This window comes from Orbicella faveolata, unplaced genomic scaffold, assembly GCF_042242905.1.
Source record: "Orbicella faveolata isolate gen_17 unplaced genomic scaffold, um_ofav_v1 contig_48, whole genome shotgun sequence".
In the NCBI taxonomy this organism is placed as follows: Eukaryota; Metazoa; Cnidaria; class Anthozoa; order Scleractinia; family Merulinidae; genus Orbicella; species Orbicella faveolata.
In genome coordinates this window covers 7245001-7261001 of record NW_028301578.1, presented here as the reverse complement: position 1 = coordinate 7261001, position 16001 = coordinate 7245001, and the positions used below count along the sequence as shown (strand labels likewise).

The 16001-nt window shown below is 39.9% G+C and overlaps 1 protein-coding gene and 1 pseudogene across 1 annotated transcript; one reads left to right on the top strand and one right to left on the bottom strand.

Moving 5' to 3' along the window:
• Nucleotides 1-3704: 3704 nt before the first annotated feature.
• Nucleotides 3705-10627, bottom strand: LOC149096259 (uncharacterized). The gene is made up of 4 exons (XM_089281382.1): nt 10301-10627; nt 8792-9017; nt 6081-6361; nt 3705-5138 (listed from the first exon to the last, which is right to left on the bottom strand). Exons 1-4 carry the CDS (start codon nt 10365-10367, stop codon nt 3814-3816), a joined length of 1899 nt encoding a protein of 632 aa, XP_089137508.1. The 5' UTR covers nt 10368-10627; the 3' UTR covers nt 3705-3813.
• Nucleotides 10628-13321: 2694 nt separating this feature from the next.
• Nucleotides 13322-16001, top strand: part of LOC149096258 (uncharacterized) — a 3372-nt pseudogene continuing 692 nt past the window's right edge.

The window sequence follows — 16001 nt, the reverse complement described above, 5'->3', positions numbered from 1 at the left end:
TTGACGGCTGGAAGTTAGCGTACGTGGGTCGGACAAGAAAGCTAATAAAAATTTTACTTTTGGCTTGTGAAAGTTTCTTTGAAATAGCGTATATGATCTCAGATGTTCCGAAGAAATTGCTAGATGGAACGAAAATAATCATACTTTGGCTTCATCCTGATCATTTTACGAAGGCCTAAATGATGTTAAACTAATTCGCCGAGCAAACTTTAACTTTGAATTTATCTGCGCCCGTCAGCGAAGTGTTTTCAGTACGTCACTAGCGTAGCAATCTAATTATTCTGAAATTAAAACTGACTATGTGGTAATGAACAGCGGAGGAATGGTCGCCAACTGCAAACGCTTACTCCGTTCACGAGATTTATGGACGCATCCAATATTTACAATAAATTCAAACTCAAAAAATCGTTGATTTGGAGTTCCCTGAAAGGGTACTGAACGACAACTTGCAGTGTTGTTTTAAAAACAGTAGTAAAGTGATCTTGTTACCCAGTGAAAAAAATCTTTCTGTTTGATTCAAGCCAAGCAGTGTCCCCTCATTGACTAATCAGCTTTAACAACGTGGGAAACGAAACGGTACGCTTAATGGTAATGTAGGTCGGTCGCCTTAAAGTCTACGACTCATATAGGTTGGATTTTGTCCGTTCCGTCACTGCGAAAGGCTACATTTTTCCGTTTCGTAACAGTTTCGAATGAGATTTAGAAATTTTACTGGATGGTTGAATTCTCGAGAAGACTAAAAGAAGGACATTCACCGTTACGCGACTGAAAAAAAAAAAGAGCTGATGCGCGCTTGCATCGCTGCTAAAGACAAATCAGTCCGCACTCGAACTCACAAAGGTTTAGTCTCCTCCGCAGCCGTTGTTAGGGTCGTCACGCAACGCTTTTCCCCCACTAACGGCTGCTTAAACCCGAACCCCATTTGTTTCCGCGGATTAGCCAATCACAACATCCCTCACATATTCCTGAGGCGGTCGCGCCAAGACTAATTATCCAATCACAACTCGTGTTCTATCGGCTGCTGATAGTGAAACCAACATGGCGTCGCTCGAAGAAGCCTTTATTTTGGTGTCTTCCACGTTCAAAATCCCCACGTTGAATTATCATCAGAAGTTGGCAATTGAAAAAATAGTTTCAAATAGGAGAGGTGTTTTTTGTGAACCTGGCTACCGGCTTTAGCAAATCTCCTATTTATCAAGCTCTTCCACTTGTGTTGTCGTAGTGGTTGATAATTTATTATTGTTCCCGCGATTTGCGATGGAACGCCATAAGCCGACGCCTTTCCAACAGACTGATAAGCCGGTGATAAAGTTTTGTTCACATTTTTACTCGGATACTTAAAGGACACTTTGATTTGACTCGTATCACGAGAGCCATGGCCAGAAATCGGCGTGGATGTCAACATTGGAAGGGGAGAACTTCCGTTCAGTTGTGCATTTGGAAAAGCGCGTAAGACCAGACCAAAGGGATGACTTTGAATCGGTGATAAGCAGGAACCCAGCGGCGTTCTGTCAGCAGAAATTGGTGTTCCCAACGCATCCGAATCTTCGTGGATGGCAGAAGAAGTACAAGTGGTATCGGCAAATCGCAGCGATTTGGATGCTTTTCCTCGAGGTGATGAAGTTGATGTATTTTTGGCACGTCTGTCGGCATTCTCATCTGGATGTAGTAGGCGTTTTGCCCTGAGATTTTCTCTTGCCTGGAAGACTTCTTCGATTTCTTTCTTTAGCTCCTTCAACTTATCCGATGCCCGATTAAATTTTATCAAACGTTGGTAGCATTTGTCTCTACAGACGAACTGTGCGCTGTTTTCTGAGTGGCGACTCACGTCTACCGATAGCGAGGATCGGATGACTTCAGCAATGTCGAGTAAACTCTTACCGAAAATGAAGATTTTGTTATTCTTGAGGGAAGCCGACGAACAAATGAAGCACCTAGAACTACTTTCGACTATTTTCTTCTGAGTTAGATCCATAGGAAATCTCTGGGATGTCTCGCAACATCTCGCTAAGGAGGCGATGAATTTACGCGGGGAAACTGACGTCATTGACAAACTATTGATACGTGATTGGTTTCAGAGCTAACAATAGGCAACGCGTGATTGGTGCATTCTGTAATTTTCACGTGAACTGTAAACAAAGGGAAAAAAATGGGGTTCGGGTTTAAGCAGCCTTTAGTGTGGGAGAAGCGTTGCGTGACGACCCTAATAACGGCTGCGGAGGAGACTAACCAAGGTGAGAGCTTTAAGTTTGTAATAATTAACAATCAGTCACAAAAGTGGGTGGCGCGGTGGCCTCATGGTTATAATAGTGCGCTCGATTCGGGATCGACGGTCCGGGTTCGAGCCCTGGCCTGGAACAATGTGTTCTGTTCCTGTGCAAGGCACTACTCTCACAGTGCCTCTCTCCACCCAGGTGTATGAATGGGTACTGGCGAATTTAATGCTGGGGGTAACCCTGCGATGAACTAGCATCCCATCCAGGGAGGAGTAGAAATACTCCAAGTCGCTTTATACTACAAAAGCAGGGATAAGATTCGTCCTGATGGGCCACTTGGCTCGTATGAAGACTTAACATTACCTATAATCTCTACTTTGACCGCTATTAAGCTGAACAATTGTTTTGGTTACTACAGCATTTGAAATAGTGACCCCCAGATTAAAAGTTTATTTTAGTTAGGAAGATCATGAATAACTCTTCAAAGGTAAATAGTTTGTGTGCACGATCGAGGAAAGCACGGCAAACAAGAAATAACAACGAAGTTTTCCCGTGAAATACTACTATAAAGCGAACTTTGAACAAGATACCAGGAACATGGAAGAAGTTCCCAAATATTAGGGGTCTTCTGGATTAGAGCACAATTAAAGAGAGAACCAACATTCCAAAAGTTAAACGCCGGACCTATGGCCCGTTTCTCGAAAGCCTCGAAAACTTTTCGGGCCTGCAATTTAAAGCCATTTTTGATTTATCAGTATCTAAAAACAGAGAGGTGTATACACCAAAGACTTCTTGTATAATGGGAACCTCTGTTCATAAACAGTTCTGTAATCATAAGCTTGGATATTTTGCTTTGGCTTTCCGGGTGCGAAAACGTTTCGGGACCCTCGAGGAACGGGTACCTGCTCGATCATCCAGCGGGTTCCGTAGTGGATTTAGTCTTTACCTAGAAACAGCGAAGTTTACTATTTTCGGGAAGCTTAACAGAGTGCCTGAGTCTAGAGTGGCAGAAAAGATCTCAAAGCAGGACTTTCTCTTAATGGAGTTGATAAACTTATCAATACGATTCTGACAGTGAAAAAAAATTAAATTGAAATTGCTCAAATGATGCTATCTTTCAAAGGATCTTCAAAATTATAGAACATTTAAATTAGAGTTTGGTTGAGAAGAAAAAGGAGACGACTGATAATTCCTAGCTTGACTCCACTGTAAGTAAATAAATCAACCCTAGCTGGTTTTCTTTATCCTTTTCGAATTGAAATTTGGACATCTTGAATTCACACGACGGAGGAAAACTGGAGACTCCAAGAAAACCCTTGGAGTAAGTCAAGATCCAACAACAAACTCAACTCACATATGGCACCGGGCCAGAATCGAGCCCGGCCTACACTTGTGAGAGGTGAGTACTCTCGCCTCTACACCATCCCTGACTCACACTGAATAAAGCAAAGGGGCGCGTGGTAAGTTAATCAATGAAGCTGGCGTAAGTGACTGCACAAGTCTTCATTTAATCGACTTACATTGAGATCGAGTACATTTCTCATTCTAGCTAACACTCAAACAGCTTGCTTTCAACTCAACACCATCAGTCCTAGTCTTACTCTTCCTTTTCTTCAATAGGAAGTGGCTTCATCTCTTTACTGTTGTCGATGGGTTTAACCTTGGGTGCCGGGGGATGGATACGAGGAAACACCGTAGGTTCAGGTTTTGCTTCATCTTGGTCGTCAAAGTTCTTGACAGGAGGAATTTCCGTCTCCTTGCTGTTGTCGATAATCTTGACCTTGGGTGTCGGAGGAAATATGCGTGGAAACCCTGAGAACTTTTCCGCTTGGTCGGCTTGGGCAGTCAAATTCGCCATTTCGTCTTCCTCTTCCATTCCCTCGATGGGTCGTGATGGATACCAATATGACTTTATTTCATTTTCTGTGGTGTCCTCAAACTGGCCCTCCATAGTGAATGCATATAAATCTTTATTTATCAGCTGATCGATGTACAATTGTGCGTATGGGTATCTTTGCTTCATAGCATGCCATTGCCAAGGGTGCATGTTCTGCTCCACCTGGTCTTTCAGGTCTTCGTAGAATGGTTTGTGGGCACTTCCAAAGCTGTGCTCCACCTCATTACGATCACCAGAGCCACCATGATCCTGATGGAAATTGGTTGTAGCTCCATCGTAACCACCTCCCCATTTCATGTAGCCTTCCAGTTTAACAGAGAATGTAGGAACGATGGTAGCTGTGTAGGGAATGGTCACTGTCTGGGGCTTTTTGAATGCATGCCATTTAGCAAAAGTTTTTGGTGGAAGTGCTTTCTTTTCAACAATCTTTAGAATGTGCCAGTCGTTAGTGACAGTGGTCTCTTCTTCATCCCCACCCCATCCGTAGCTAAAACTTGTTTTCGCGGAAAACCCCACCCCGCCTGTCGCAGTTGGTGGCTCGTATTCCATGCCAGCTTCCATTCCGAAATAGGAATCCCAACTGCTTCGCTGGACGTTTTTTAGGGTGTTTGCAACTCGAATATCAACGTGCACTTCAGATGAATAACCTGGGTTACTCTTTCTGTTTGTGACGACCTTGCTGTAGCTTTTGTCGGGGGAATTCATCAGCTGTTTTTCCTGATCCAAGGTAATAGGGGGCTTGATTGACTTTCCAAATTTTACATATTTCATTGTGAAGGCAAAGTTTTCGTAGGCGATCTTCAAGCGAACGTCCTTCTTGGGTCCACCTTTAAGCTCGCAGCGATCTTCTCTGTATGTCGACTCCCAGGTGTCGCCTTTCTTGCGAAAATCTTCACCAACTCTTTTAGCCCAGCATCCACTTGACCATGCATACCCCATATAGCTAGCCAGCGTTCCGATGTAATTCATGGTGGTATCCATAACACGCTGTTTCAGTTGGTATAGTGTTGCGAGTTGGGGGATTTCTAGAAAAAAGAAAGGCATCAGTCATTCTTCTTGCGTCATTTCATTCATGTAATGACGACTGCAGACGGAACTAACGGTTTGCCCACTAACTTCCGTTAAATATATACAGTTACTCCACAAGATCCAAATCTTTCTCATTGCAAAATATTAACTGATCTCTGTACTTAAACTGTAACTCGTCTTATATCAAATTAAACTAAGAATTGCAACTGGAGCAGAACTTTGGATTTATGTTTCCAGCTTTGATGAGGAAATATTTACTACTTGAAACCTTTCCTCATCTCAGTCGATACCAAAAGTTTCCAAGGCAAATCACTACATTTGGAACCTCTTGTAAGCGACCACCTCTCTTAAGCGACTGCGACCACTTTTAGAGTTAAAAGTTGGAAATTTTCTTTTGTTTTAAACCTCCCGTAATCGACCACTTCACAGCTAATAGAGCGGAAATTGAACAATAGGGTGGTGTAACATTATCGTATTCCTAAATAGTACAAAAGACGCAAATTTCTCAATGGGAAGTACCATATTTTTCTCGAAATTGACTTCTTATATAAATAAAACATTTAAAACATGGGGCAAGTCTCTATTGCTACCATCTGCGAAAGAGGCAAAATTTTGACCAAATATAGTCTAAGGTCTCCTAAGCGACTACTTCCTTGACATTTTGGGTGGTCGCTTACGGGAGGTTCGACTGTATGCGATTTGCTCGCCTGCTTTTCTTGCCTGCTAGAAGACACTCTGAAGTTAGTACGCTAATCAGAAGATTAACTGCCGCTATCGTAACATTTGAGCAGGGATCTAGATTCGTCATTGTATAGGGGAGTTACTCTTCTTCTAGAAGACTATAACCCATTTCAGAGCAGACTGCCTAATTCCCATCATGTGAAAACGCTCTAAACTACTTTGACGTAAGTTTAGACTGGAATAATCACTGGACTCACCCTTCTCCATTTTACAACATTTAAACTTTTTAATGCTTGACAATTGGCCGCCTGATGTTTGTTTATGGAAACCAGTGATAAAGCTTCCCTCTTTTCTACACTCGCTGAGGCCAGCTTTGTTAAAAGTGTTGCTTACATCCTCGTCATAACAATCTCTCCACCTATAGCGATGATGTGATGATTTACAGCATATGCCCCAATCAATACTGCCGACGCTGCTACTGTCTCCGCGGGCCAGCCCTCTGAGATAAAAACCCTGCTGGCATGTGCTTGTTCCAGTCCTAAAGAGCATTTTGCGAAATAAGCATTGTGATTATAAACTGAATCATTGAATAATGCAATGCGAGAGTTTTCATTGGCTTAGCCATCAAGGGTTATGAGCCATTAAACCATGCTCCACGAATATAGTAACGGTGCGCGTGATTTTCTGGGGCGTTTTTAAATTTAATTTTAGTTTAATTTTCTATATTTTGGGAGCGTTTTAATAAAATAATTATTCCACTCGCGCTTGTTGGATATGAGATGCCATGCTGAGATGTTGAGGCTATCTACCATTTTACTTCCAACGCATGGTCGTGAAATATCTGTTAATTATCATCATCCTCCTCCTCCTCATCAACATCATCATCATTATCATCGTCACCGTCATCATTATCAGTATCATCGTCAGCATAATCACATATTTCAATGACAATCAATAATGTTAACAAAGATTCCTATAACAAATACAAAACACAACAACAATAACAACAAAAGCCTGGCAATAGGACGGCGAAAACAGAGCAGCAAGAGTAATAAAATAAAGTTAATTGAAGACTTCAATACAATGGGAAAATGCAATTTAAAAAGAATGAATGGGGAATGCAATTTAAAAAGAAGGGGCATTTATAAGAACACTTGGCTTGCAGGTAATTATGTTTTGCATGGAGTACTCTCGATTGAATGTACAAAAACTGAAACCAGGCCAATTACCTACCAATTAGACCGCTCAGCCAATCTCAAACCAAAACCAAAACCAAAACCAATGTAACTGCCTGATTACTTTCGACTCTCAATTAACATTAACATTAACATTTATTATTTGTATTGCGCCTTTTCTATAAAATATTCAAAAGCGCATCACAACAGTAATTAATAACTAAAATTTTACAAATCTTTCCATCAAAATCATAAAAAAAAATTTACATTAAATGGGTAAAAGATAATTACAAATAAAGATATAGATATGCTGAGATAACTGAAATGATTCCTTAAATAAAAATGTCTTAATTAAAGTCTTAAAAGATTCTAAATTCGTTGCTTCGCGCGCGGACCTTGGCAGCTTATTCCATAGGAAAGGAGCAGCTACCTGGAAAGCTCTGTCTTCCAATGATTTCTTGGCTTTCACACTTGGTCTTTCCAACAAACGACCATTGTCGTTGCGCCTCAAATGGTAGGACGAAGGCTGTTGAATACTAATTAAATCTGAAAGGTACTTAGGTGATAGGCCATGCAAAATTTTAAAAGTTATCAAGAGTATCTTATAATGTATACTGGCGCGCACTGGTAACCAATGTAATTCTGCGAGTAGAGGTGTTATATGACAGAACTTGTGCGCACGATATATAAGTCTTGCACTCGCATTCATAACACGTTGCAATTTCATAGTCTGATATTCCGGGATTCCATACAGAAGGCTATTACAATAATCCAATCTACTACTAATAAAAGCATGAACTAATTTCTCAGTATTGCCGCCGTATTGTAAAAGTGCAATAAAAATGGGTATCACTGCGCCCTTTTTGGGCAATATTTAGGACCGTTTTAGTAACTCTTTAACCCCCTAAGGTTACCCTAGTTATCAGGAATTAATAATAATTTCTGAAAAATGTATATTTCGCTGTCGAGCTTATCTTGAAAGAAATAATGTTGTTTATGTGCGCGCGCTCGGGCGCGCGCTGATGACGCGAAAATCGAACGCAGCGAGGATGCAAAAAGCAATTTTGTGGAATCACCTAAATCAGATGACCGATTCATTTATTTCCAAACATCAATTTTGATCTGTTGGTCTCGCCAGGAATTACACAGACTGTTGAAGAGGTCCATCTTGTAAAAAAATCCATTTTTTATTAAAAGAACGCTACCTTTATCACGTGATCGCAAGGCAATTTTTTCATCTTGGCTTCATAATGCAGGGTTTTTTTTTTGTTTTGTGATGTTTTATTTTTTTAGAAGGTCTATTACCTTCCGCAAACCGCCAAATTTTGTACCTTCGAAATCGCAGACCGCTTTTATTCTCTCCTAAAAACCGAAAACGTGCGTCATCATAAATGATCTTTAGCTTAATAATCGTATTTCTCTGCACAAACACCACAAGACTTACTCTAGCCCTAAAGTCAATCTTTGTTAAAGGAGAAGCTTCAAGCAAGACAAAGTTACCGCTCAGTCTTCTGAGCTCAGTAATTCTGTTTGAATGACCGCCACAAAAACACGCAAAAACGTACCGTAAACCGCGAGCCAAATTTATGATTTCCTCCAACTGCGCAATAATTTCTTAACTGTAAACCGCCAGATAAATGTGAATGTACCCGCCAAACGGCACTCAAAACTGACTTAAGTTGTGAAACCGCCACAGTATAATTGACCCTCTTTATAGCGAATCACCTACAAAGGGCAAGATAAACTTTGCGGTGGATCTAAAGTGCGAAGAGGGAAAACAATATGTTTCTCACCCATCCATTTTTGCGGCCCAGTCCGGCATCTGGCATTGGGTAGGCGTGTTCCAGAAAGCTTGATCTCGCGCGCAGCATTTGGCTTTCTTTATTCCGTTTAAGTTGTCCGTGCCATCCCGTTCAAAGCCGACCACGTAGTAATATCCGTCAGACCTTTCACACCTCATTTCTCCCTTTTTGTTAAAGCTATTACTCCAGTCTTGCATAAAACATGGGCGTGCAGCAACTGGGCAGGAGAGAAAACACGTATGTCGTTAAGGCCACGTCTACAGTACGTCGGATTGAATTTGAAAATGGCGTTTTCACTTTAAAAACGCATCAAATGTTTCTGTCCACACTACGGCGGAGAAATTTGAAAACGCACCAACACCGGCCGTTTCCAATTTGTGTTTGAGAAAGACTTGACCAGGGAAATGACATGATCGATTATCGTGGTATCTTCAAAGCTACAGCTCTCGACCGCACCTCGAGTAGCTTTTGGGCTTTCTCAATGCCCTCCATGGTGTCTTCCCACGTGCATTCTTAACAGCTCGATGATAAAACCTAAAATCGACTGTTAAATTAACATATGAAAAGCAGCCAGTGCTTTTACCACCTCCTGAAGTCAAGTAAAATCATTCCAATCTAAGGAATTTAATCGGATGCGTCACATTTATGATCAGTTCCGGTAGAAACTGATTAGTTTTACATACTTGCATGTACCGATGATTATCTTAAGCTTCCGCGGAGATGTTTTAGATGGTACAACCGTTGACTTTGGCCTTTACGAAACATGTTCAAAGACCCCTGGAGAATCCCTGCCTAAAACAATCTTTAAAGTTAAAATTACGTACGATAAGATTTTTGCACATTGTAAGTCGCACGCTACAAAACTTGCATGTTGCACCATCTAGACTTTCTCTAAGGATAACGAATATCGCTGATGCCCTTGTTAACAGATTAGCGATGTTACCCTGACGGTTGACCGGTACCTGCTTTTAGCCCTGGTTGTGGTGAGTCCTGATCTAATTCAAGAAAATCTATACGAAACAGAATGACCCAGCCCGAGCACATTCCAACCTCCAACTTTAAATCTTTAGTAAAAGGCATAAATTCATCACACAGGGTCCAAAGTAGTTCAGCTTGATCTTACAAAACGCTTCTTGAAGGTGTAGCCCCGTTAAATTGATTCTTTCTTTTCTTGCTACATATATGAATTCAATTTCAACTGTTTTCTGCTCGACAAATCTTATTCCCCTCAACCATCTGTTTCGTGACTGTTTGTAGGATATTCGAAGGCAATTTAAGTAGGTTAAACACCCCTCCCTTGATAAGATATGATGGAGTTGTTCAAGCAAGTTAAATTTCACTTTAGAACCCCATACACTCTTTATTAGTCAAACCACCCCACTCCCTGACGAAACGACGCCGTTTCTTGAACTTTTCGAATTCTCACATCATATTCCAATTTCCTAACATAATATTGTACCTGAACATAAATGACCAATCTATGATATTTCATGCACTTACCTGAAAAGGACGAACATAAGCTACACACCAAGAATGTCAGCCAAACTGGACTATTTGGCCACATCATAAGCAGGAATGTACGATATGCTGTAATGTAGAAAGTAGACAGTTTCGTTTCACGTCAAGAGTTCAATGGTGACGGCTGGGATGACTTAAAGGAGCTCAGCCAAGGTATTTTGAGTTGTTTTGGCCACATAAAAAATTAACTTTAAACTTAAGTAAACCTGAAAATAATAGTTTACTAACATAGAAAAACACTTAAGAGATATTACTAAACCATAAAGGAACAAGGATGATCAAGGATGGAGAAGATATAACACGGATTGGAAACGACAAACTTAAAAAAAAAATATGCTAGGCTTTTCAAGATGCGCAATCCGTGAGGTAGCTCAATATCAAACAGAGCATTCAAGGCATCCATCCTCGAGGAAATAATAGAAAACCTGTCAAACTAAAATATGTTTGTGCCACATGGTAAAGTAAATTCCCTCTCTCGAGAAGATTTTAAAAAGGAGACCTTCTGGAACAGGCAGCTATCTAAGAAGTGCTGAATCTATGCTTAATAAAACTTGAAATGGTTGCAACGTTTTTTAAATCATGAATTTATAAATAGTTTAAGAAATATCAGTTTAAAACAATTTCAAAACTGGAAACTACTCAATTGCGCGAAATTTTATTTATTTTATCTTCAATTACACGCCACTGTACGGTCAAGATGTCAAGACACGCGCTTCGACGGTAGTTGGATTTGACAATTCAAGGCTCGAAAATACCTTATGTGTTAAAAAAAGCATTTTATTTTTTTCGTAAAGGGCCAGTCTAAAGCGGGTTACCCGTACTAAAAGATTGTGAAAAGTCGGATCATTGTCGAAACAGCCAATCCGACGAACAAGCTAGTGAACAAAAGATTGACACTTTTTAGAACTTATTAATTTTCTCGATGTTAGTCTTGGCCTTTGATATGAAAGCCATATAGTGTCAGGTTTACTGTAAACCTTCAACAAGCGTTCAGTATAAGGAAATATGATATATTCGTCACCCAAAATTGTTCATCGATGTAATTACTTTCCCTTGTCTCTAATTAAATAATCCTTGGAGTTGTAGTTGATAATTACGCCAAATGTCTCAATGATTATTTTACACTTATTTATTTTATTCGTTACCGCTCAAAGTCTGATTCCGTGACAAGCAAGGTGTTTTCAGGTGTACTTTTCGTTTTCTTTGACAATGGGATTTTCAACACAAGTCATCTCTTCATTCTCCTCCATATAGCACACAAGTTATCTTTCAAATAACATTGAATTCCGATATGAAAAGTTACTAATGTTTTCATCGTTTTTGTTGTCATAAAAAGACGCTGCCTATTTCAAGGAAGCTTATACGTTATGTATTAATTTTTCTCAGACTTGAAGGAAATTTTAAAACACTAATGTGTGCCTGGTTAGCTTTAATGACAATCATAAAAATATGACATTTCAGTGTTCTGTTCTACAGATCACTCAGCAACTTTGTCAAAATTATTATGGTCACGTTCACTTCTTAATAAATGATTACTAATTATATGTTTTACATCTCTTTTCAAAATAACAAAAAAAGAAAGTAATTTACAAACTTTCATATGGACAAAAGTATACTAAATGCCTTTTTCTTTAGCACGCAATTTTTATTTTGTCTATTTCGGTCGTTCAGTTTAAACTTTATTTTGCTGCCTTTGACAGACGAAATAATAATCCCTTTGTTCACTGGACTGAATACAAGGACCAGAACAGGCAAAAATGAAATAATTCCTTCCTTTACGCTTTAATAATAGATTATGTTTTTCAAATGCTTTTTGGTAATAGATACATCTTTTTGTTGCAGACTAGGTCCAAACATTTTTGCACACTGTGGACCTCACTACAGTACCTAACTGCAAAATACTGCCTGCTTTGGTAAGTTATGATCGTAGACACTTCATGAGACATTCTCAATTCAAAATCCAAATTGTCTAAAGTATGTGAAAACAAAGAGAGAAAAGAAAAAAGGAAAGAACCATTTGATAGCTTGATTTGGCTATAACAAAGATGAAACAGCCTCTTAAAATTATTTCAAAAAACACTTGTTATGCATGTATGTACATATCACTGACAAATATCGATTTTAATAGGAGAGAATTGATATCGTTCAACATTTTGTATAGCCACGTACTTACTAAGTTATTCCTTTGACCGTAAGAGCGGACTACTTCTGGAAAGAATTTTAAATTAATTTTACCTTATCAAACATATGCCTTGAAAACTGTCGATACAGTGTATCTACTGTTTGCTACTAAAACATATACATCACTGTTTATAGGGAAGAACTGACCCGTTCAACATTTTGTCGAGTGACGCACTTACTTACTTCATTGATCCTGCGAGTGAACAACTTCTAGGAGTAATTTTCAAATTTACCTTGCTCAGCTATGCCTTGATCACTGTTAAAGTGTATCCACTGTTTGCTGCGAGTTTTAAATTAAATTTTAGAACTGGAAATTTTCAGAATTTTTGGTACGGTGCAAGAAGACTTTTTTTTTCAGTATTTAAAAGAATTTCGTTTTCATAAATAGGGGAAAATATTTATTTAATGGCGTAAACGTGATGCCATATTCAAGGCCCATTTTTTTTCTTTGTATCTTGACTCGCGCTTTTTCGTAGTTATTCGTGGTCATCCGCTGATACAATATCTTTTCAAGAAAGAATCGAAACCCTGGGCGAAATAGGAATATGAGCCAGCATCAATCGCAGCGGTAGTTTCTGGTTCCTTTTTCGTTTTGTTTTTATGTCGACCAGAGGGTGAGGCGATTGGTCGCCGCTGGCCAAAATTAAAACTCGAGGCCTTTGAGAACGGGATTGTTGTTCGCCGATTCTTTGCTTTTAGAAAATGGGTCTGCGTTTTTTTCACAGAGGGATATTTAAAACTTAAAAATGACGTAAGATTTCTTCTCCTAAAAGATAACTTGTCTTTTAGTGGTTATTTCTGTTTTGAAACATTATAGGAAGGTGCAGTACAATGGTGTCTCCTCTTGGTTTTGGAATGCTGGCCTTCGTCTTCCCGGCACTTCTAACCTTTCCAAGTCTCACCTTGCAGTCCTGCGTTGACAGCAGTTTTTTCGGGGACAGAATTGTTCAATCAGGATATGCAACGTGCCACTTTTTAGATTACGAAAAACATAACCTTTTATACATAACTGGATTTCAAAGGACGATGGGCTCGCACAATGATCTAAGAGACATCAAAGATGCCAAATGCTCTCAGCCTCCTGACATACATAAAGTAAACCCCACATGTGTACATCCGCTGACTGGGACTTGAGCTTTTCGAGGTATGTTGTCCAAAAATCAGCACTTTTTTTATCATCGTTTTTATTTCTTTGATGTATAATTTTTCTTTTTTTCTTTTTTTTGTTCTGAAATCACCTCCCAGCATAGCTAGTGCACTCCACATAATTGTACTCCCAAAGTAGCGTTTACATGCATAGATACTCATAACTGCTGTAGTTGATGATCCATGGAGTTGCAAGATGATTATGGTGCAGCATTTTAATGACATGCTTTTATGCTCCCTCCCTGGGATGGGTCTCATTAACACTGACTACAAGAAGGCTTTTACCCAACAGTGAAGTTATATTTGTTACGTATACAGCGAACAACATATAGGCGGAAGCCTGATGGTGTAATAATTTATTTTTTTGCTGGTTAGTTGCAACAAATCTGAAGTAAGCACTTATTGAATCAAGTGCCTGTCGTTCCACTTTGTGGCGTTCCTCTCACAAGACACTTAAAGAGGCTTTCTTTTTCAGAGAAGGGTGGGCTACATGTCCATCAGGGCATTTCCTTAATGGGTTCCACAGAGGAAGAAGTCATCAGTTAAAAAGTATCCAGTGGGCGCAGTGTTGTAAACCTGCACTACAACCCTACTGGTACAAAGAATGCAAAGATCAAGATGTTGGTGCAGGTGATACATGGAAATGCAACGATGAGGGATTCTATGTAGTTGGATTACACAGAGGTGCATCTGAGTCACTTTCTAGCATCACCAAGCTTAGGTGCTGCAACATGTATGACGGTGAGTAACTGTCCGCTTAGGGGAAGGGAGGGGAATTTGAAAAAGATGAAGCAGTATTGCTCCGGGTGGTCTGGGAAACCTTACACAACGGACATTTTCTTCCGCAGGGCTGGGAAACGTTACGCAAGGGCAAGGGCTCAGCAGGGGCTGGGAAACCTTATGCCGTGCCATGCTAAACAAAAACACAAATTTGCTACCCCGTCTGCGACTACATAGTTCAGTTGAGCACCATCTTAGACAGAAAGTGTATACTTAATTTTATTTTTTATTTTTGATTTTAACCTTTTTCTATATTACTATATTACTTTCGCCCATTCCCATAGAACCTTATTGAGTCATCTCTACGAGGTAGCTAAGTTTAATATGTGACGTCCAAAAGGCAAAATAATCGGTACTAGGTTGATAGTGTTTTCCATTTTACGTGGTCAGACCTCTACGAATTGTTGGTTGAGTGATCTGCCGGTAACCTTATTTTAGAGGATCCTACTGCCATATTCGCAGAGGCTCACCCTGAGAACAGGTGAAATGGTTAGAGGCCCTTTGCAGCTGGTGTCACGTGACCAACGTTTTCCAAGAAAATTTTTATATTATGGGCTATGCCAGAAATGGAAAGAGCGCATCGAAAATACCAAAATGGCCAAGTTTGAAGCCCCTGGATTTAAAGAGTAAGTTTAGAAAATTTAGAGGATTTGCATGGGAAATGTTGCTGGAGAGGAAGGCCTTGCTCTCCAACAACTTTTTCCATACAAATCTTCTGATTCTTTTTAAAATTCAGACTGTCATAAATTCTCATTCTCTAATGATGGGAGCATCAAACGTGGCCATTTTGATGGTTTTCGACATGCTTTTTCCATTTCTAGCATTCGTTAAGTTATAGCCCATAATGTTATGAAAAATAGGTCACGCGATGGCTTAGCTGCAAAGGGCCTATTCTTGCATTGAAAATTGCTAGTATTGAAAACAAAATTTTTTTCGTCGCGTTTTATTTGAAGCTGGTAAGTTGCGGTCGAAAATGTAAACCTTGGCAAAGCCCAGTAACTGGTGCTGTTAATGCTTACTTCATGCGATACAATGAATTTGCATGTATATGTGTCAACGTGTTCCCGTGCTAATAACGGCTAGAGCCTCTATTCCGCTTTTCCTTGTAGAAGTCCTAACACTGAAGTCGGGAGATGAAGTAAAGACCAGAACTATGGATTTGACGCTTGATAACTTGGGTCTTTTGGCGTTTTACTTGGGATACGGTTGGTCAAAAGGATGCAGAGGTCAGCATAATGGTCAAGATTTTATAAGAGATGGTGACAGCTGGAGGTCCCATTATCAAAACGGATGCAGTGGAGAGAAGGCGAAGGAACGTCTGAAGATCTTCTACGAGAACTTTTCTTTTAAAGTAAAGAATATCGACTACGGGGAGCCAGAAGTTCAGTCAATAAAGCCTATTGTACAGGATGTCGGAGAGATCAACAACATGGATTCGACTTCAACCCAAACAAGTATTTCACGAGAAATAAAGTCTGTTCGCACCGTCACCCATTCCTCTACCACCAGGTTTAAATCCACTTTCGGAGCTTCAGTGACGCTCGGTTACACGTCTCCCGGTATGTTCGGCTTAGCT

Excerpts from the sequence above, each read along its gene's own strand:
- LOC149096259 (XM_089281382.1), bottom strand. The coding sequence starts at position 10,367 with ATGATGTGGCCAAATAGTCCAGTTTGGCTGACATTCTTGGTGTGTAGC. Across the intron at positions 6,362-8,791 it reads TGGGCCGCAAAAATGGATGG|GACTGGAACAAGCACATGCC; the intron begins GTGAGAAACATA and ends AATGCTCTTTAG. Across the intron at positions 5,139-6,080 it reads ATGTTGTAAAATGGAGAAGG|AAATCCCCCAACTCGCAACA; the intron begins GTGAGTCCAGTG and ends TCTTTTTTCTAG.